Source organism: Budorcas taxicolor, chromosome 6, assembly GCF_023091745.1.
Source record: "Budorcas taxicolor isolate Tak-1 chromosome 6, Takin1.1, whole genome shotgun sequence".
Lineage (NCBI taxonomy): Eukaryota > Metazoa > Chordata > Mammalia > Artiodactyla > Bovidae > Budorcas > Budorcas taxicolor.
Window position 1 is genome coordinate 95,782,501 of NC_068915.1, and position 23,551 is coordinate 95,806,051.

At 41.3% G+C, this 23,551-nt stretch overlaps 1 protein-coding gene across 1 annotated transcript in view; it reads left to right on the forward strand.

Moving 5' to 3' along the window:
• Positions 1 to 23,350, forward strand: part of BMP3 (bone morphogenetic protein 3) — a 27,535-nt gene extending 4,185 nt beyond the window's left edge. The window contains exons 2-3 of the mRNA XM_052642393.1: positions 14,302 to 15,215; positions 23,159 to 23,350. Of these exons, the coding sequence (XP_052498353.1) occupies positions 14,302 to 15,215; positions 23,159 to 23,350 (1,106 nt within the window). The remainder of the gene's footprint in view (positions 1 to 14,301; positions 15,216 to 23,158) is intronic.
• Positions 23,351 to 23,551: the final 201 nt, after the last annotated feature.

A 23,551-nucleotide genomic window follows, 5' to 3' on the forward strand; every position in this document is an offset into this window, starting at 1 on the left:
TTTGATTGACCCAGTTCAGGTTTTCCTAAAAATTAGCTAGAGACGCGAATGTCAGAACTGATCTTAAATGTTTTGGAATTACACAATTTCATGTTTGAAAGAGGCTATAAAGAAAGCAAGTCCAACCCTTTATTTAAATGGAGAAGAAATGGACATCATGATATATTTGCCAGACAAGTTTTCAAACATACTGAGCTCATCTCAAAATTTCTAATCATCTTATCTGATTTTCTAGGAGAAGATTTTGTCAAAGAGGGTATTTAAAAGTTATTGAAAGATGTTATATAAAATTGCATTCCATGATCAAGTAAGTTTGGGAAAAGTTATCAGTTTACTTTGGGACCTTTCAGGGCCTTTAAAATGCTCATGTACTCTCTTAAGAGTGGATCACTTTCTCCTCATGAGAGCACTTTAGAGAATTGCGGTTCTGAGACATCTGTCTGGGGAAACACTGGTTCAGATTCTTCCTAATTTCTCAAGAAAGAAGATACGCAAAATTCAAGTGAATATTATGACTGAACACTATCTAATTTCTCATTTGTTTACTCAGGACATTTACTTACACTGTTAGTTTTTGGACTTGAGTCCAGTTGGCATTGTACAGTTAGCCCTCCGTATCCCTGGGTACCAGGAATCCAACTACAGATTGAAAATATTCACAGGGAAAAACTTCAGAAATTTCCCAAAAGCAGAACTTGATTTTGCTGAATAATAAATACTCTAGAGATGATTTAAAGTATACAGGAGCATGTTGAAGATTATATGCAGATACAGTGCCATTTAATTTTAGGGACTTAAACCTCTGTGGATTTTGGTATCTGCAGGGGTCCTGCAACCAGTTCTCTGAGAATAACAAGGGCCAGCTGGACCATCTTCCTGATTTCATGTTTTAAATTTCTCTGAATGTAATTTTAGAGCCTCTGTAATTAAATTTTATTTTGCCTGTTTTTATGAATTCTCCATTATTTTCTTCTATAGGATTAGTATTTATTATTTTATATCAATCGGGTGTTATTCTTTTAAAAGAAAGCCTTCTTTATTTGTTGAAAACTTCACTAGAGATCATACTCATCACTTTGTTAATGTTTTATCATCATCAATCCCTTGGTTATAGATACCTGTCAAAACCCTTATATAATCCCATTGTTTGTTGTATTTATTAGATATAATAAAACTCATACCTATCAAGAAGCCTAATGAAAATTATTGAGCAATTTTGTATATGCTATTCAGGATTTTTCTGCCCCAACATCAGAACTTTTCTCCTAAAATTTTGAATGTTTTCACATCCATTAAATTTGTATATCCTAGGCTTCCCAGATGGCGTGGCTGCTGCTGCTAAGTCACTTCAGTCATGTCCGACTCTATGTGACCCCATAGACGACAGCCCACCAGGCTCCCCAGTCCCTGGGATTCTCCAGGCAAGAACACTGGAGTGGGTTGCCATTACCTTCTCCAATGCATGAAAGTGAAAAGTGAAAGGGAAGTCGCTCAGTTGTGTCCGACTCTTTGCAACCCCATGGACTGCAGCCCACAAGACTCCTCAGTCCATGGGATTTTCCAGGCAAGAATACTGGAGTGGGTTGCCATTTCCTTCTCCAGGGGATCTTCCCAACCCAGGGATCGAACTGGGTCTCCCGCATTGTAGGCAGACGCTTTACCGTCTGAGCTACCAGGGAAGCCACCTGCCAAACAGGAGACATGAGAGCCGCAGGTTCAGTCCTTGGGTCTGGAAGATGCCCTGGAGAAAGGCATGGCAGCCCACTCCAGTATTCTTACCTGGAGAATCCCACCGGCACAGAAGCCTGTCAGGCTATAGTCCATGGGGTCACACAAATTCTCAGACACGACTGAAGCGATTTAGCACAGCACAGCACAGTAATCAGTATCTTGATAACTTTATTTCAGTGGTATGATGGAAAGAAGTTTGGCTGCATAAATAGTTTCTACTTGAACTTTCCTATGCCAAGTTTCAATTCAGAGTGAATTTTTATGATTATGTTCCTAACCCATGAAAATAGAGTTTTTTAATGGACACAGTGACATAGTATTAATCAAGTGACACAAGTTTACCAAGGTAATATCCACTTTGGACCATAGTAAACCATGGCATTGTGACCGAAGAGCCTTCACCTATGGAATATTCTTAGAAATCCATAAAGCCATCTAGTAATATGTTAGTAGTGGTTGTGTCCTAGAATATTGTTACCTAAAGCACTCTTGGTAACACACATTTTCAGAGATGATATTATTAAAGGCATAGAAGTCTCTTTATTTGTCTAAAACGTCCACATGTAAGTCATAAAGCCAATTGACCATGTGTTTTATCGAATCCTTCAGTGATCTGCCTTCCTTTACGATCTATTGTTTCTTGGCAGTAGAACCACAGTAATGCAATGCCTTGGTTTTGCTTGGGCATTATGAATGAAGTGTTTGGACAAACTGATCCTACTATATTTCCCTCAGTATGTTCTTACTTTCCTGAGGGAGTAAATATTAAATATGACTTTAAATATTATAGTGAGTAAATGTTTAATGTTCCCTTTATAAAATAATTGTATCCAATAGCTTTAGTAATGACAGATTCTCTGCCCAGTCCTCTGATTTAAAGTTAAAACTACTGAGGCCCAACATGATCTTATTTGCTTTTTCGGCCAGGAAAATTTTAATTTAATTGCATGGAATTAATCTAAAGACTGGATGGAGTATAATTGCTGCACTTAGGTATGGGTTAAGATAAATGGTTTTCAAGAAGAGATGAGGTTCCTAGAGAATCTAGGATTAAGAGCATTAAGAGATCTAAATGGTAATCTTGGCTGCATTGCTAATTAATAAGGTCATCTAATATTTCCAGGCCTAATTTCGTCATCTATCAAATGGGTTAAGTCATACCTACGGTGCTAGTCTCACAGAAAGATGGTGAAATGTAGTTGAAAAATTGAATGCGAAAATGCATTTGGAAGTCCCATGTAAATGAGATAGTCTTAATACTTTGAGATACAGTCTTTCTCTCGCTCCCCACAAACCTTAAACACATATCTAACACAGTAATACCATGCAGTTGTTTGTGGCGCAAAGGATATATCTGGATAGCAATGGAAGCATGAAGAGGTCGTAGTCCTCTTGTAATACAATCTATGCCAAATTTCCATTCAAGAAATTACTGTTTCTGTCCTGACCTTGGTGGCTGCATGGAGCAGAGGTGCACTTCTTTATAGTGATTTCTTGAAGTTAGTTTTTCTCCAAGTATGATCCCTGAGTTAGCAGCATCAACATCACCCAGGGAACTTGTTAGAAACCCTCCAGTCCACCCAAACCATCTGAATCACACTCTGAGGGTGGGCACAGAAGCCTCGGTTTTCACAAGCCAGTAGGGTGATTCTGACGCCCGAGACACTGCTCTAAACTCAACATCCCTGGAGTTTAGACGATCTTATAACCGGTGTCTGAAATTCAGGATTGATTAACCTCTGAGTTCTGGTCTCATCTGGCCGTTTTAGTGGGTCTTTCCCTGGACAAATGGTTTGTTAATTTATATAAGGGTAAGTTTCTTTCACTTTGGATGGTATATTAATGTTTTTATGACAGGTTTACCCTGGGGAGGAGTTCAAAAGTAAATTAATAAAGACGTCTAACCCTTCTTTCGCAGCTGCAGAGTTTGGGGCCTAATAGGTTTGCTAGAAAATGGGTGATGGGGCAGGGATCAAGTTTCTGGAGGGCAAATAGCATATTTCATTTCAAGCTTATATTTTGAGGGCCTGGCATAGGTGGCCACACAGTAGGCGCTCGGGAAATAATTCAGTTGAGCTGAATTAGGTGTTCAGGGGACTAGGTAACAGAAGATATTAGAAAAGCTATCAGCCAGGCAACAGATACTTTAAAAATAATTGAAAGAAATTTCAGTTTAAGAGTTTCCCCTAAGACATTTTACCATGAAGATGTGGAACAAAGCCATTCTACTTTACACACTGTTCTAGTAATGTTTTTCTCCTGATGAAATGAAACTCCATAGGATACTTATCGCCTAGAAGGCTTTTTGCTTTGGGAGCTTAAATTTTTTTTCACTTTGTTGTGAAGTAGGAAACACTCAAGAATCTGCTAAGTTTGAACAGTGGCTCATTCATTGTTAAATATTTTAAAATATTTTTCAGGATATCAATGCTCCAGACCACGCAAAGTGCTAGGAGTTCAAAGATTTATCTGGACATGGGTCTACCCTCTGAGAGCTCACAGTCTAGGAATGCCCTTGGGTGGAGGCTGAGAGTAGATAAACTTGATTAGTGAACATTTTCCTGTTCTAGAAAAATATACATTATATCATCTTTGGCCGTGTTTTACTTTGGACATAGAGGGTGGTTGTTTTGAGATCCCATAAAACTCAGTCATTTGACTGGAACTCTGCAAGAAAAACAACATTCTAACTGTGTTCTATTTAGAATCTCTCCATCTCTTGATGCCGGGAAACTGAAGGTGGCATAGAGGAAGTGTAGCCTTGGCGCCATAATCAGCAGAGAGTATTCAGCCCGTGACTATGAGCATATACGGCCCTGTCCTAGGCACCCCGGCATTTCTAGCAGCTGTGCTTTGTTTGGAGAAAGGGATGGAAAAAAATGAGTTGTTCTTAGTTACATATTTTCTGTATGACTAAAATGTTTTCGCTGCTTCCTGGGGATTTAACTAATCATCAAGATTTCATTTAGTCTATTTGTTTTAAAATCAGACTTTACATAGAAAGCTTTCCATTGTACCTTCTATTCCCCTTTGAAAACGTTCTGTGTGGGCCAGCACAAAGGTGACCTCCCACTTCCCACTCCCCGGGCACCGCCTTGACTCCTCCCTGAAAGGAACTGAACTGTCACAATAGTACGGCTGGTCCCAGGTCTGTTTCTTTGCAGAGTCCTGGGGTTCTTGAGGAGCAGGTGCTTTCTTTTCAGATGAAAACAAATAGATATTCTGCCTTTATCTGATAACCAGACCCCTCCCCACCCCACCCCCATTTTTTTTATAGAGGTAATAGAAGACCCGGGTTCCTCTCCAAAATCAATGCTCACTGGCTGGCTGACTTTTATGGTCCTTCATTTTCATATTTCTACAATGAATGTGTATGCGTGCATGCTAAGTCGCTTCAGTTATGTCCAACCCGCCAGGCTCCTCTGTCCATGGGATTTTCCAGGCAAGAATACTGAAGTGGGTTGCTATGCCCTCCTCCAGGAGATCTCTCGATCCAGGGATTGAACCCGAGTCTCCTGCATCTCCTACACTGCAGGCAGATTCTTTACTGCTGAGCCTCAGGGGAAGCCCTCTACAGTGAATACGTTGGACTAACTCTGTTTATTCATAGAAGAAGTATTTACTGAGCACTACTTAAGAGTTGGACAGAGGAGCCTAATGGGCTGCAGTCCATAGGGTCGCAAAGAGTCGGACAGGACGAGCGACTAACACTATGCTTTAAGGAACTTAGGGTTAAGGAAGGAATAACAATATGATGAAAATAGCGATAGGGACAGGGTCTAAATGAAAGAAGTGGGTTGTAAAAAGCTTGCCTCTGCTTTGCCTTAAAAATGGAATCTGGATCATTAAGGAGAACTAGCCTGGATGAAGGCATTTCAGGGAGAAGTGGCAAAGTCCTAACAGGTGTCCAAAAAAAAAAGTATGGCTGGTTCTAAAACTCACCTGACTTCTAAGCCCCTTTCCAATTCACAGGTATGATGACTCTAGAAAATTCAGAATATTATAATGCCGGTGGCACATACTAAGCAGACCATAGGAGAAGTATGTTCAGCAAGGAAAAGCCAAGTTTATGCTGCTGCTGCTGCTGCTGCTGCTAAGTCATTTCAGTCTTGTCCGACTCTGTGCGACCCCATAGACGGTGACCCCATCCATAGACGGCAGCCCACAAGGCTCCTCTGTCTCTGGGATTCTCCAGGCAAGAATACTGGAGTGGGTTGCCATTTCCTTCTCCAATGCATGAAAGTGAAAAGTGAAAGAGAAGTCGCTCAGTCATGCCCGACTCTTAGCGACCCCATGGACTGCAGCCTACCAGGCTCCTCCGTCCATGGGATTTTCCAGGCAAGAGTACTGGAGTGGGGTGCCATTGCCTTCTCCGCAAGCTTATGCTAGTACTTAGCAAACAGTAAGAAAACAGCACCACCTATTGGTAGTTATATTTTGACATCTAAAAACAGGACCTTGGAAAGAGCTGAAATTAAAGCCTGTTGTAGTTCCTTGCAGGGGATCTGAGAGGTTATCTAGTTCACCTTTCACACCTTCACTACTATAGAGAGATCCTTCAGTAAGTCTTGAATTATGGTCGTCTCTCTTTTGTCTGCCTGGCCCCATAGAAGCGTCTCACCATCAGGCTACACACTTAGACAGTCATTATTTACCTTGACCTGGATTCTGCCTCCATTTAGCTATCACCTTTAGACCTAATTCTCATCTTTGACACTGACAAGAAAAATCCTGATCTCTCTATGGCCCCTCAAGTATTTGTAAACAATTCTTAAGTCATTGGTTAACGTGGCTTGTTTGTTCGTTTGTTTTTTTCTTTCCTCCAGAGCAGGTATTCTGTAACTCAAATATGTAAGAAATAACTTTAAGAGCAACATCTAGATTACTTTCCTAGCTGCTTTCTTTTATTTTAATAAACTAGTTAAAGTTAGAGCACCCAGAATAAGCATGCAATTGTAGATATGATTGAATTGTGTGGTACACAGTTAATGTTCTCTAGTACCTGAAGACTACAAAGTGCATCCTGAAAATACATAAACCATTGTTCTGTAACATGATAACACTTGCCATTGGTTTTAATAATATTATTATTATATTTTGCTCTTATTAATCAGAAAGTATGCCTCCATTTTCGGAGTCATTGATTCCAAATAGGTGAATAGCAGAATATTTCAGAAGAATGGAAAAAGTGAACAGGAAAGCATTTTCCATTCACTGATATGCCAACATAGACATCTTTTTCACAGACAAATCTATGCTTTGCACGAAGAAGAGAGAGAACACTATTGAAAAACTCCTGCTCTTAAGTATAGGAAAAGATACTTTTTTGAACAGTTAAATTAATATAAAATCAAACAAACCATGAGAATAATGGAGCAGATATTATTAGCATATATTTCAACCTGCAGGAAAGTATTTGTTGACTTGTTTTGGGGAAGAGAGCATTGACTTGTATGGAAATGAAATGCTTTCAATTCAGGGAAGACAAAAATTAAGTATGGGTTAAAGAAATCAAGGAATAGTTTGTGAAATGGTGGAGATTTATTGTTTTAAAAAGGTGGGAAGGAGGGAAATCTAGGACAGGCAGAGGTAATGTATTCCTTCACCTGGGTGGGAATGGCAAAGGCTTTGAGTACCAGGGGTCATATAATGCTGTTAGTTAAGAGCTAAATGTCAATTGGTCATTCCTTTTCTTTAAAAAAAAATTTTTTTATTGTTTAAAAAAATTTTTTTAATATTTTTAAATTTTTTTTCTGGCTGTTCTGAGTCTTCGTTATGGCACACAGACTTTCTGTAATTGCACAGGAGGTCTCTAGCGGTATGAAGCTTTAGTTTCCCTGCAGCGTGTGGTAGTGCCCCTACCAGGGATCGAACCCACATCTCCTGCATTGAAAGGCAGAGTGTTCTTTTTTTTTTTTTTTTTAAAGGAAGGCAAATTCTTAACCATTGGATCACCAGGGAAGTCCCTGTCTATTCCTTTTCTGAATTTAGGCAGCTGAGATATCTGTAAGTACTTTGAATAACTAGGTTAATTTGGGATTTTTTTTATAAATCTCCATTTAAAACATTGGAAATATTGCTTATGCAAAAGCTTGCAGATATCCAGCACCACTGACAACTACAGTGTGCTCCTCTTATCGCCCCCCCAACAATCCCTTTTACACTCATTCTTTTCTTCTTTTGCACTGAAGTATAGTTGATTTCGGCTTCCCGGTGCCTTAGCTGGAGAAGGCAAAGGCAACCCACTCCAGTATTCTTGCCTGGAAAGTCCCATGGATGGAGGAGCCTGGTGGGCTGCAGTCCATGGGGTCTCGAAGAGTTGGAAACGACTGAGCGACTTCACTTTCACTTTTCACTTTCATGCATTGGAGAAGGAAATTGCAACCCACTCCAGTGTTCTTGCCTGGAGAATCCCAGGGATGGGAGCCTGGTGGGCTGCCATCTATGGGGTCGCACAGAGTCGGACATGACTGAAGCGATTTAGCAGCAGCAGCAGCAGCATGCCTTAGTGGTAAAGAATCTGCCTGCCAACGCAGGAGAGACGGTTTGATCTCTGGGTTGGGGAGATCCCTGGAGAAGAAAATGGCAACCCACTCCAATGTTCTTGCCTGGAAATTCCCATGGACAGAGGAGCCTGCCAGGCTGCAGTCCATGGGGTCGCAAAGAATGGGACAAGACTGAGCGACTAAGCACAGAAATATGTCCTTAATAAAGGAAGGTGTGTTGCTTTCCAAGAAAATAATCTCTTGCCCAACTTGCATTTTGGTTTGCATGTTCATGTTTAGCAAATTCCTAATTCTTCCCTGCGTTTGGGGAAAAAAAAATGCCTTTTTTCTTTCCTTTTGGACCACATGACCACAAAAATGGTGGTCATTCCACTGTCCAGGAGAAAGTTACTTTGAACCACAAATGTGAGCCACGTATGCAATTTAAAAATTTTAGTAGCCTCATTAAAAATGTGAGAAGCAAAGGGTGAGATTAGTTTCAATAATATGTTATATTTTAAATGTTCTGCACCCACACCAGCAAGCAATACTCAAACACCAACAGGGTGTCTGAGAATTCAACCGAATTCTGACACTATCTACCTAAAGAGAGCATCCACATTCCGTAGAGACAGGGAATAGTCCTACAAGACGTCCTCCACCTCAGATGCCAGTCCCAAACCCAGATTGTTTCCTGTGCTTATGACCTACCTGTGCTTATGGCTACAGATTGGAGGTTCCCACAACCTCTTCCTTGGGTTTGATTAATTTGCTGGAGTGGTTCACATAACTCAGGAAACGCAGTTACTCATTACATTCCTACTTTAGGATACAACTCAGGAACAGCCAGGTAAAAGATGCTCAGGGCAAGGTAGGGGAAGGCTTGGGGATTCCTTGCTGGCACCAGGAGCATCACTTTCCCCAGTCTCCACATATTCACCAACCCCCAAGCTCTCCAAACCTTGTGTTTTAGGTTTTTGTTTTTGTTTTTTTTAATTTCTATGGAGGCCTCATTATGTAGTCGTGGCTGATTAAATCATTGGCCATTGGTGACTAATTTGATTTCCAGCTCCTTTCCCCACCCAGACATCTGGGCTTAAGAGTGAGACTGCAAATGCCAAACCCCTAATCACAGGGTTAAGTTCCCAGACAACCAGTTCCCATTCTTTGTGGGTGCTAGGTTGCTCAGTTGTATCCAACTCTTTGGGACCCCATGGACTGCAGCCCACCAAGCCTCTGTTCATGGCATTTCATACTAAGTGTGTTGCCATTTCCTTCTCCAGGGGATCTTCCCAATGCAGGAATCCCTGTCACCTGCATTGGCAGGCAGATTCTTTACCACTGAGTTACCTGGGAAGCCAAAATTATTTGGCCTCCAAAACCACTCCATTAGCATAGAAAGGACACTTTATGGCTCTCATCACTTAGACAATTCCAAAGGTTTTAGGAATTCTGGCCCTGAAAGAGAGATAAAGACCAAATATATATTTCTTGGTATAAATCACAATAATCACAATATTTAGTCCAGTGTTTTCAAATGATATGATTTCAACACATAATCAATATAAAATATTCATTTGATATTTTATACTCATTTTTGTGCTAAGGCTTCAAACTGTGTTTTATACTTACAGCACATCTGAATTCAAACTTAAGTGCCTACTTGGACATTGCTGTTCTAGTTAGCTAACACTCATTGAATTTTGTCCTATGTGCTGTGTACATTACCTGTATTCTCTCAATTAATTCTCAGAGCAACTCTGCTGATAGTATTGGGCTCATTTTATGGGTAAGTAAACTAAGACTTGAAGAGTTTAGATAATTTGCCTGAGAACAGCTATTGGGCATGGTGGTGCTGGTAGTGGATTAATCACTAAGTCGTGTCTGACTCTTATGACCCCATGAACTGTAACCCACCAGGCTCCTCTGTCCATGGGATTTTTCAAGCAAAAATACTGGAGTGGGTTGCCGTTTCCTTTTCCAAGAGATCTTCCCGATCCAGGGATCAAACCATTGTCTCCTTCCTTGGCAGGCAGTTTCTTTACCTACTGAGCCACTGTGGTAGAGCTGAGCCTGGGCCATCAGGCTTTGACTTCAAAGGAAGGCAATCAATTAAAATTAAAGCCTTCAGAAGAGGTACATGGTAGATTATGAGACACTCATGAGATTTTATCAAAGGTTAGACCCAAAGTGGAGACTGGTTAACAGCAGGATGCAAAGTGTTTGTAAGAAGGAAATAGTTTGAAGCCAAATGTAGGGGAAAGAAGCAGGACTGGTTTCCCCAGTAAGATACCACCACCCACATCCCTCGGAGTTCATTTCCGCACTCCATTGTGTTCCTTTGGCAGCCATCTGATTGCCACATACGTTTCCTTCCATTTTAATTTCCATTTGGGTAAAAGTATAGGCTCTGGTAACTGGTATGAATCAGAGCTAGAATCTGAACAAGGCTGATGCTGTGGCTTTCTAATAAAAGTCTATAAAATATTATCCTGGTGTCACTGAAGAAAGAAATGGCAACCCACTCCAGTATTCTTGCCTGGAAAATCCCATGGACGGAGGAGTCTCGTAGGCTACACTCCGTGGGGTCCCAAAGAGTTGGACACAACTGAACAACTTCACTTTCAACTTTGAACTTTTTCATGGACTATACAAACCTTCACAAATGGCAGTTTCCCCCTTTTCCTTCACACAGTGTTAGAAAGGAGTGAAATATGTGTCCCAAATGAACTTCCCCTGTACTTGGGGACTCAGTGAACTCATTTTAAGTTTCCAATCTCGCTAAAATGTTTTGTTTTTACTGAAATATGTTTCTGATCAATAACATAATTTCAAAATTGCGTGTTTGTTTCCAGAACAAATCTATATATGAAACCAGTGTGTGGAAGAGGGTTCAAGCTCCGGTGCCCCATCCCAGGACTGGGGATTCTTGAGTGTAACGTCAGCCTTACTATTAGCTCGTGAGACTATCTCAAGAGCAGGAACCAGTTTCTGCCCCTGCTAATCAGTCACCCATTCTGTTACTCCTCATTTCTGCATCTGAGAAATTGGAAATACAGTTGCCTGGTTTCAATAATTTCATCAAGCTCTAGAGAAGCAATTCCCCTCTTAAATTCATGTGAAATCATAAGCTTTGTTTTTTTATTGTATTAAAATTTATTTATGTATTTGGCTGCATCAGGTCTTAGTTGAGCTCGAAGGATCTTCATTGTATCACGTAGGATCTTGCCTTGCGGCGCTAGGGCTCCAGAGCACAGGCTGCTCAGAAGTTAACAGAGAGCAGGCTTAGTTGCTCCAGGGCATGTGGGATCTTAGTTCCCTGACAAGGGAATGAACCCACCTCCCCTGCATTGCAAGGTAGATTCTTAACCACCGGACCACCAGGGAAACCCCTAATCCCATAAACTACAGACAAGCTCCACAAACGCATTATCTTCACAACACTTTCAAATGCGTGGCTCAGTTTTTTTCAGATACATTATCTGAAGATAGAGCTATATGGTCTTGCTTACCCACTCTCATCCTGCACCCTTAATTTTGTAAGGCAGATAGAAAGTATAATCCCCAATTTATGGTTCATATCAGCACTTATAATAATAATAATAACTTATACTTAAGAAACACTTACTGGACCCTTTGTGATTTGATTTACACACATCTCACTTAATTCTGATTGAGTGCGTGCTAAGTTGATTCAGTCGCTTGTGACTCTTTTGCAACCCTATGGACTATAGCCCACCAGACTTCTCTGTCCAAAGAATTCTCCAGGCAAGGATATTGGAGTGGGTTGCCATGCCCTCTTCCAGGGTATCTTCCCAACCCAGGGATTGAACCTACATCTCTTATGACTCCTGCTTTGGCAAGCAAGTTCTTTACCACTCATGCCACCTGGGAAGCCCTTAATTCTGATGACAGGATTATCATTCCATTTAATGAATGAGAACACTAACTTTTCCAGTTACATAGTTAATAAGCGGCTGAGCCAGAACTTGAATCAATGTGAATTTACTTCCACTGATGCTTGTAACCAGGAGGCTAGACACTGCTTCAGATAAGACACTGTTATGACACTGTACCAAATTTATAGGAATAGTTTTTGGTAGTCTCATTAAGAAAGGTCAGAGCTCTCAGCTCTCATACCACTAAGTTTATGATTTGCATTTCAGTAAAGAAAAGAGAATATTAGTAAATATCGCTGATCCTTGCTTTCATCTTTATCCAGTTTGTAAAATCACTCCTGTTATCTTTTGTTTAGCTGAAGTGGAAATTACATAATTTAAACATAGCTATTTTTAAGTAAACAGCTCAGGAACATTTGGTAGTTTCACAATGTTAGGCAATCACCAAGTTTATCTAGTTCTAAAATATTTCTATTATCCCAAAGAAAGACCCCCTACCCATCAGGCACTTTCTCCACATTACTCCCTCCCCTCAGCCCCTGGCAAACACCAGTCTGCATTCTGTCTCAGTGGATTTACCTTTTAGGGATATTTCACATAAATTGAATCATACAACATGTCTGACATCTCTCATTTAGCACAAGGTTAATATTTTCAAGGTTCATCAACACTGTATGATGTATCAACCCCTTATTCCTCTTCATGGCTGAATAATATTCCATTGTATGACTATATCACAGTTCAGTTCAGTTCAGTTTTTCAGTCGTGTCTGACTCTTTGCGACCCCATGGACTGCAGCACCCCAGACCTGCCTGTCCATCACCAACTCCTGGAGTTTACTCAAATTCATGCCCATTGAGTCAGTGAGGCCATCCAACCATCTCATCCTCTGTCATTCCCTTCTCCTCCTGCCTTCAATCTTTCCCAGCATCAGGGGCTTTTTAAATGGCTCAGCTCTTCACATCAGGTGGCTAAGGTATTGGAGTTTCAGCTTCAACATCAGTCCTTCCGATGGATATTCTGGACTGATTTCCTTTAGGATGGACTGGTTGGATTTCCTTGCAGATAATATCACATTTATTTATCCATTAATCCATTGATGGACATTGATTGTTTTCTGCCTTTTGGCTATTGTGGAGAGTAGTGCTGTTATAAACATGTGTGTACATGTACTTATTTGAATACCTGTTTTCAATTCTTTGGGGTTTTTACCTGGAATATTGTGGGATCATATACCATTTCTAAGTTGAACTTTTTGAGAAATTGTCAAACTGTTTCCCACAACAGCTGAACCCTTTTACGTTCCAACCAGCAATGTGAAAGTGTTCCAATTTCTCCACATCCTAACACTTACTATTTTGTTGTTTATTATTATAAATGTCAAATGTGTGTCAAATGGTACCTCATGGAGGTTTTGATATACACTTTTCTGATGACTAATGATATTGAGCATCTTTTCCTGTGCTTGCTGGCTGTTTGTATGTCTTCTTTGGAGAAATGTCTGTTTGAATCCTTTGGTCATTTTTTTAATTGGTTTGTTTGTCTATTTGTTGTTGAGGTATTAGAGTTATTTTTATATTCTGGATCCTGTACTATGCTGTGCTTTGTCACTCAGTCACATCCAACTCTGCAGCCCCATGGACTGGAGCCCGCCAGGCCTCTCTGTCCATAAGGATTCTCCAGGCAAGAATACAGGAGTGAGCTGCATGCCCTCCTCCAGGGGATCTTCCCCACCCAGGGATTGAACCCAGGTCTCCTGCATACAGGCAGATTCTTTACCAGCTGACCTATCAGGAAAGCCCATCCTGGATCCTAGGATTTATTATATATTATATATGATTTGAAAATATTTTCTCCATTCTGCAGGTTGTACAAACTTTCTTGATAACATCTTTTGATGCACATAATTTGAGATTTTGATGACTTTTATCCAGTCTATCTATTTTATCAATTTATCTATTTTTTCTCTTATTTTTTTACTTCCACTTTGAGTGTCATATGTAAGAACCGACTGTCAAATCCCAAACCATGAAGATTTTACTCCTATGTTTTTTTCTAAGAATTTTATTATTTTAGTGCTTATATATAGGTCATTCATTCATTTTGAGTTAATCTTTGTATATGATGTGAAGTAGAGAGTCCTGTTTACTCCTGTTTACTTCCTTTTTTTTTTTTTTCCTTCCTAGGAATGCTTGAAAACAAGGAACTGCATATTTTTAACCTGACTTCTCTAACAAAGTCAGAAAACATTTTATCAGCCACACTGTATTTCTATATCAGAGAGCTGATAAATATAAGCCTAAGTTGTCCTGTGTCCCAGGAATGCTCACATCATAGCCAGAGGAAACACATTCAGATTGACCTCTCTGCGTGGATCCTCAAATCCAGTGGAAACCAAAGTCAACTCCTGGGTCATCTTTCGGTAGATGGAGGGAAACCTCATGGAGACTTTGTGTCCTGGCTGTCAAAAGACATCACCCAACTTTTGAGGAAAGCCAAGGAAAATGAGGAGTTTCTCATAGGATTTAACATTACTACCAAAGGACACCAGCTGCCAAAGAAGATGACACCCAGTCCCGAGCCTTATATCTTGGTGTATGCCAATGATGCCGCCATTTCTGAGCCGGAGAGTGTGGTGTCAAGCTTACAAGGACACCGGAATTTCCCCACTGGAGCTGTGCCCAAACTGGACAGCCACAGTAGGGCTGCCCTTCCTATGGAACGGAGGAGGAGGAAGCGCTCTACGGGGGTCCTTCTGCCTCTGCAGAACAATGAGCTTCCTGGGGCAGAATATCAGTACAAGGAGGATAGAGTATGGGAGGAGAGGAAGCCTTACAAGACTCTTCAGACTCAGCCCCCTGACAAGAGTAAGAGCAAAAAGAAACAGAGGAAGGGGCCTCAACAGAAGAGCCAGACGCTCCAGTTTGATGAACAGACCCTGAAGAAGGCAAGAAGAAAGCAATGGATTGAACCCCGGAATTGTGCCAGACGGTACCTTAGAGTGGACTTCGCAGATATTGGCTGGAGCGAATGGATTATCTCCCCCAAGTCCTTCGATGCCTATTACTGCTCCGGAGCATGCCAGTTCCCCATGCCAAAGGTAGCCATTGTTTTTTGTCCTGTCCTTCCCGTTTCCATAGTCTGGAAAGACCCAAATTGAATGTGTGTTTTCATTTACAAAATCCATCTGGACCTTTATTTATTGCATTCTAAAGTGTAATAGGTAACATGGTTATGTTTGGTTTTTCTTTACTGGTTGTTAAAGTAATATGAAGTCAATATTGGTATGAAGGAGGATATGAGAAAACAATGTATGCGTAAAACATGATTTTTGCACTGCTTCGAAACACGGTGCGTATTCAGCTACATGATCACATGTGAATTTATGCCTGTCCACAACAAGGAAGCCCCCAGTGGTAGGAGGCTGACCTTTGAGGGGGTATTTAGGGAATGAGTGAATGTCATGAGAGCAAAAGGAAGGACTAATTGGATTGATGCCCTGATACAGAACATTTTTGATAGTCTCTTGTGAGATGAATTGTCGTCACGAGGGTTAGGATCAGGGTTGGGCTAAGAAAACTTGCCTCATGAAATCCACCAGATGCTTATTTCATTTACTTCCCTGATAAATATCAAAATTGCAGTCAGAATAGGGCACAATGACTCTGTTGACTTCTAAGACTCATTTTAACTATTTAGAGCTAATCCATGTCTCTTCTAAAATCGATAGGGACTGAACCTTTAGCTTATCAGTACTCAGTATCCTGACAAATATATTCTCAGAAGCCTCCCCAACCCCACCTCTGTCTCACATAGCAAGTCCAAGTGACTGTACTCTGAATTTAGAATTAATAAAACATATTGGTGCCCCCCTGGCCTTCAGTTAAGCTTTCTGCTGCACTTCCATTCTTAGCCCATAACAATTTGAGTCTGTTGTACAGTGAAAAGTGATCCTGGCAATAGAATTCAGAGGATAAACAGGAGTGGCTTTTTTAGTTTTGCTTTGTTTTAGTTTTTTGCAAAACTTGACATGGGTCAACTTCTGTTATTGTATGTTAATGGAGAAAAACCCTTTGTCTCGAAAAGTAACCAACTTGTGTTTATGGGTCTTTAAAGGAGCATGTTCATGTTACAGGCCTATGATCACTGGAATGCTAAGGGTAACACACACATAAAGCAGAAGGTCGACTAAGCAAGGCCAGATCAGCCTCAGGGCCAAGAACTTTATCGAAATCCCATTTTCCTGTTAGGATCTCTCAGAAGAACAAGCTTGCTACATTTTCTAGACCTTGTGGATTCCAGGTTTTGTCAACCCAAATACAAAGTAGGGATTGTAGACATTTATAATGATATAAACAGCCTTATCTTGTCTAAAGATTATCAAGGACATTTTATTGATCAATAGAAACTTGATCAAACTGGGATAGCATTTAAAACACACCAACAAAAATGCCAAGTATAACAGGCAGTAATGAATCTTTATTCTACAGTGTGGATTGCTTTGTGGCACTGAGAGGCAGAAATGGATTCAAAATATCTCTAAACCTGGGAGGACTGATTTTAAGTGGGTCTCTGAGTTTTGCAAATAATTCCTCTCTCTCTCCTAAACTGTGATTTTTTTTTTTTTCTAGATTGCCTGAGGAAGTTTTCCTCTTTCCTCTTGATTCCAGATTTTAGGACCCAGAAAGCTATGATCACGTGGACATATTCAGTCAGTTAGCTGACCTGGGTTGGTCTCCATAACTGCCCCAATTTGCCTCTCCCATCTGTAATGGCTCTGCTTGTTTTTCCTGTTCAAAACCTTGCTGTTGTTTCCATAGATCCTCACCATAGTCCTCAGTGATCTAAAGAATAATAATTTAAAAATGCATGAGGGATAAGTTAAGAATAGAAGAGATAAATTTAAGGAAAGAAGTATGTTAGTGTAACAGGATGATTAAAGGGTACATGCTTGATCATAGCTGGATTTCTTAACCTTAAGGTACCTGCAAACTGCCTGGGGATCTTCTTAATCTGTAGATTTTGATCCAGTGGTTTCAAGGGCAAAGCCCAAGATTCGGTATATCTAATAAGCCTCTAGATGTTACTGATGCTGTTGGTCTGCAAACCATCCTTTGAGTCATTGAATCCTTTTGGCTTAAAACTTGGCTCCACTTCTTACCTGCTGTGGTTTTGAGGTGGGGAAGTTCCTCTAACTTTCTATATGTTAGTGTTCTCATCTTTGAAACAGGTACTAGGGTAAATAAAAATATCACAGTATCTGCATTATAAAAACGATGGGGAAATGAGATCATCGAGCACCTTGTGCTGAGTAGGCACTCAGTGAATTTTTGCCATTATTAATGGCCATGGCTGAGACTGAGGAGAATAGAAAATCCAATGTAGGGAACTGGGGAAAAAAAAAAAAAAAACACAGGCGTAGGGATCAAAAGAATAAAAATTGTGGGACTTCCCTGGTGATCCAGTGGTTAAGACTCTGTGCTTCCAATGCAGGGGGTGTGAGTTCAGTTCCTCCTTGGGGAACTAAGATCCCACATGCTGTGCAGCATGATCAAATAAATAACATGAGATAAAATATTAAAAAAGAATAATAGGTGTAAGACAAGGATAAGTTTTGTAAATGTTTCTTATCCCTTTTTAAATGTCACAAGGCTTTAAATAGGATTCTCCCTTCAGCCCAGTAGTTCATAAGCTCTTTGGTGGGTAGAATCAAGAGAGCATCCATTATAGCAACTGAACACATGCTGTGCTTAATCACTCAGTCGTATCTGACTCTTTATGTGACCCCATGGACTGTAGCCCACCAGGCTGCTCTGTCCATGGGATTCTCCAGGCAAAAATACTGGAGTTGCCATGCCCTCCTCCAGGGGATCTTCGCAACCCAGGGATCAAACCCAGGTCTCCCGCATTACAGGCAGAATCTTTACCATCTGAGCCACCAGGGAAGCCCATGATAGTGTTTGTCAAACCTTGGAATGGCATCCAAACTACAGGGAGATGTCATGTAATAGGGATAAGGGTGGAGTCTTCTCTGCAAGCTGGAGATTTCCTTTTGCCAAGTTTCGAGTGGAAGTCTGGCTGTGACGTGGACATCTCAGTCTTTCATCACCTTGTGTGGACCTGCTTAACTTTTGAAGCTTTCTACTGATTCTCTGTAAGCCTTCCAGGCTTTGTGTCTCTCAAGTGGTACAGTCACCAAAATGATGGGAAGCTTGAAGCGGTATGAAGCTGTGACATCAGGTGTAATTAATCACTGTTGCTGTTATCAGCCCAGTGTCCAGCATGGTAACCAGAGTCAACTATTTAAACAAAAATATAGTTTTTGAACCACAGAGGAAAATAAAGCCTCTGACCAGATCACTACAAATGCATGTGGAATAAGTGAGGCGCCAAAGCCTTTCAGGCTGTACGTATACATTCTGCCCCAGAGAAAAGTTCTCCCAGGCTAGACTCCTCGGCTGGCCCTCCTTCCTTCTGGCCTCCCTAGTGAAAGCCTGCTCTCTAGAGCCGGGCTCTTCATCTGCAAAAGTCGACAACCTGTCTGTAATTCAGAACAGCTGTGCTCTGCCTTTCCCAAATTCCAGGCTTTGCCCTTTCCCTGATTCCAATTAGATAGTTTCTGGGCTATCACACCCATGTGGGTTGGACTGGGAGAGCATGGAGCAAAGCCCCATGGCCTGAGTCAGGAATGAAGGCTCAGAGCTGATGACATTCTCTCCCCTGCTAATGCACTTGTAATCGAATTCAACTCGAGGACATCACCCGCAGCTTGGCAGGTGAGGACTGGAGCACAGCAGATTTCATTCACAGACGCGGCAGCTTGGAATTTTCTGATTTCTAGCCCTTACAGCCAATCTGTTCCCCCAGGGAGAGACCCCTGGCATTTTGCCATGAGATGAAAAATACCCATATAGCTGTAGCCAAGTCTTAGGCCTTGGCCTCCCCTCACCACCAAAGCAGAGATGGAAAACAGAGATTTCAAATGAAAATGATTGAGCCATTGTTGCTGACAAGAGGTCCAAGGGAACCAATCAAGGATTGGAGGAGTGAAGGTATTTTTGCATGACGTGGTACAAAGGTTGGGAACAGCAAAGACAAAGAATTATGGAGCAAAGAAGCTAAGCACTTTGAACCAAGCATCTTCTCTAAACAAGAAATTCACATGGAATGAGTTCAAAATGATGCAGCCTCAATTAATGTCCTGAGGTTTCCAATTTCAATCTCTGATCATGAAGATGAACTCTAAAAATCCTCAATCTTGATGTATTGCGTTATCTAAGCAAAAAAAGAAAAAAAAAAAAAAAAAAACCTAGATAGATACCGATGTCCTGTTTCACCCACATTAAAAAGTGAGACTGGGGAGGAAGAGGGCTTCCCAGGTGGCTCAGTGGTAAAGAATCTGCTTGCTAATGCAAGAGACAGAGGAGACATAGGTTCAATCCCTCCGGTCAGGAGGATCCCCTGGAGGAGGAAATGGCAACCCACTCCAGTATTTTTGCCTGGAAAATCACATGGACAGAGGAGTCTGCTGGACTACAGTCCAAGGGGTTGCAAAGAGTAGGACAGGACTGAGCAATTGAGTGTGCACCGGGGAAAAAAACACAGGTTTGCATTTGTTATCACTGGGTTTCTTAAGCTGCTATGAAGAGAGAGCTGAGAAACGCAATCGGAACCCCAAAACGAATGACAATCATAGACTGGCAAATGTTCCCCACGAGCAAAGGACCACGTGGATCTTTTGTGTGTGGCTTAATTATTCCTGGTCATGGCAGCTGGACTTCACAGTGAGAAAGAAAGGGGACAACTCCCTAGAAAACGGAGAGGTTGATAAAACACACAGCCGACAATCAAGGGCTTGCTGGATTCCAGTGAGCCCACCAGAAACTGCTCATTTGTGAGTTAGAGCTTTTAAAAAGGACAGGAATTTTCCTAGGGAACACCCATGAATATTTTCCATATCTGTGCTGGGTCATTAGCTCAGAACCTTTTATTTTTGTTGATGGGAATTATTTCCACAGAAATAGGTGCAACGGAGGGTATGTTATTATTTATAAGTATTTCATCTATTCGGCAAGTATTTATCCAGTGCCTGGAGAGCCTGCTCTGCTCCGAGCACCGAGGACAAGCAGTGCACAGCTGGATTTATGAATCAATTCCTTGTCTACTTAAATATATGAAAATTAAATTGTATAGGAGTCAGTAAAACATTAACAGTAACAAAATATTGTCAGAAAATCTATGGCTTTGAAAAAATCCTTTGGGGTGTTATCATATGCTGTTTGGATGACTGAACTTAAAAATAAATCAATAGAGAAAAGTGGATGGGTGCAAAAGTTTTCTTAAGAAAACACCTGATTCTAATGAAATAGCAAACAGTGGCCATTGGTACAATGGCTATAGTACAATTATAGTTTGTCAATTACATGCATAGTGTTGATGCCACAGGACACAGGAGATGCAGAATAGAACAACAGAGACTTCTTATCCTTAAGGGAAGAAAACACCTTTCTTTGCAAAGTTACTTAATTGTAGGTTAACTACTCTTCCAGGAAAAGAGTAGATAAAGGAGCTGGCCATCATCGATACTAACTTTAAGGTAATTTGTGGCTGTTAGCAATCATGTTGAAGTCTAATGCATAGATAATTTTTTTCACTAAAATAGAAAGATGAGACAAATCAGATTTGCCCTTTTCCTGCACCCCCCCCCCACCAAAATCTTATTATTTTTTAACAGTGTGCCAACTTTCTACTTATTTGCTTCTCCTTTGGCTTATGTGTACTCTTAACCTTTCAATATGTTTCAGTTTCCCATCCTGGGAGTTTTAGGTGTATAAAGTTAGAATACCAGTTCACTGGGGGCTGAGGTGCCTCTGAAACGTGGCTCAAAATCTTGACATTAAAAAGCCAGCATTTTGGCTTAAATCCCACTCCTGAATTGACATGTGATCTCTGGCAAGTTACCAAAGACCTGTTTCTAAATTCTTCCTAATGGATTTCATCTGCTTAAAAGAGACATCGGGGAGAACTGATGTTGAAAAGTGTGGCATTGCTCAGGAAGAAGGTCTTACCACACTGGCAATACCTAAACATTCTGGGCTTGGAAAAGTGACCGTTCTTCAATGCTGAGACGAGCTGGATAGGGCTCTCTAGATAAAACGAAACGTCTCCCATGTATGGTAACGGTCCCACTTGGCATTGCTTGGGAACAGATTTTACTCAGACTTCTTTGGTCAAACTTCTGACAGCCATAAAATAATCTCAGGCCCCCTGAATTATTCCTAGAGGATATGCCCCAGGTTTAGAAGACTAAAATGCTACAGCATTAATGTCTGTACCCATGGAGCAACAGTGACCCCCAGTGGCCAACAGTGTGGTCCTCTTAATCAGCATCCATTCATCAAGGGAAGTTGCTCAGTCGTGTCCGACTCTTAGCAACTCTATGGACTGCAGCCTCCCAGGCTCCTCCATCCATGGGGATTTTCCAGGCAAGAGTACTGGAGTGGGTTGCATTGCCTTCTCCGTCCATTCATCCAGGTGGTAACTATTAAATAAATCAATGCCTGTTGACAGTGGGGACCTCCCAAGTGGTGCTAGTGGTAAAGAACCTGCATGTCAATGCAGGAGACATAAAGAGAGATGGGTTTGATCCCTGGGTGAGGAAGATCTTGCATGAAGAATCCTTTGGACAGAGGAGCCTGGAAAGCTATAGTCCATGGGGTCGCAAAGAGCTGGACAAGACTGAACTGACTTAGCATGCACTTGACATGTTTGTGTTATTTTCAAAACAAAGTATAAATGTCACTATAGCCATGGCAAAAATCTATATTAAGTTGGTGCTTGTTAAGTGTTCTTTGTGACTAGCTCAGGATCAAATTGTTCCTTTTGCAATACTGTTATCGAAAACACCCTTCATTCAGTCACCCAGTTGTGCCCAACTCTTTGCGACCCCATGGACTGCAGCATGCCAGGCTTCCCTGTCCATTACCAACTCCTAGAGCCTGCTCAAACTCATGTCCATTGAGTTGGTGATGCCATCCAACTATCTCATCCTCTGTCGTCCCTGCCTTCAATCTTCCCAGCATCAGAGTCTCTTCCAGTAGATCAGTTCTTCACATCAGGTGGCCAAAGTATTGGAGCTTCAGCATCAGTCCTTCCAATGAATATTCAGGACTGATTTTCTTTAGGATTGACTGGTCTGAAAACACCCTGACCTGACCTGAAGTCGCTCAGTCGTGTCCGACTCTTTGCGACTCCATGGACTGTAGCCTACCAGGCTCCTCGGTCCATGGGATTTTCCAGGCAAGAGTACTGGAGTTGGTTGCCATTTCCTTCTTCAGGGGATCTTCCCGACCCAGGGATCAAACCCGGGTCTCCTGCATTGTAGGCAGAAGCTTTACCGTCTGAGCCACCAAGGAAGCCCTGAAAACACCCTAGGGTGTACTAATTCCCTGTTTGAGGACTAAGTCATTTTTAATTAAATGATTCCTGCTTAGAAAACCGGATTCAAGTTCTCACTCTCCATGTCTGTATGAGTTTAAATGTGTCATTTAAGCTTTTGGAGTCTATTTCTCTATCTATAAAATGTAAGAAATGGTGGTTATGTGGTAAGGATTAGAAATACTACACAGAACATGCCCAGCACCTGAAAACAAGTGGAAGTGTTAGTCACTCAGCCGTGTCTGACTCTTTGCAACCCCATGGACTGTAGCCCACCAGGCTCCTCTGTCCATGGAATTCTCCAGGCAAGAATACTGGAGTGGTGTGCCATTCCCTTCTCCAGGGGATCTTCCCGACCTAGAGATCGAGCTCAGGTCACCTGCATCACAGGCGAATTCTTTACCAATCAGTCTGAATAGATACTTAGTCGATGACAACCATTTTGGTCATGGTGATATTCGAGATTGGGCTGAATGTGTGATGATGCCAGGGCTTTATTAATTTGTTGAACCAAATCCATCATATATATATATTTTTTTTTTTAATGGGGGCTGGAGAGGGGAAAAGCCATTCTACCTAACCTGTGTTCTCCCTTTTCGTTCCTAGTCTTTGAAGCCATCCAATCATGCTACCATCCAGAGTATAGTGAGAGCCGTGGGGGTCGTTCCTGGAATTCCTGAGCCTTGCTGTGTGCCCGAAAAGATGTCCTCACTCAGCATCCTGTTCTTTGATGAAAATAAGAATGTGGTACTTAAAGTATATCCAAACATGACAGTAGAGTCTTGTGCTTGCAGATAACCTGGTGAAGAGCTCATCTGGATGCTTAACTCAATCGTTAGTTTATTTTTATGGACTTTTTTTGCACTGCCAATGCATTTCATTTCAAAAGATTTTTCCATAGTCAAAGGCGAATGAGCAAATAGACTGATGATTTCCACCGAGGAGAACTGGACTGTATTTGTTTCTGAATGTAACTCAAAGCAAGATTAAATATGGAAA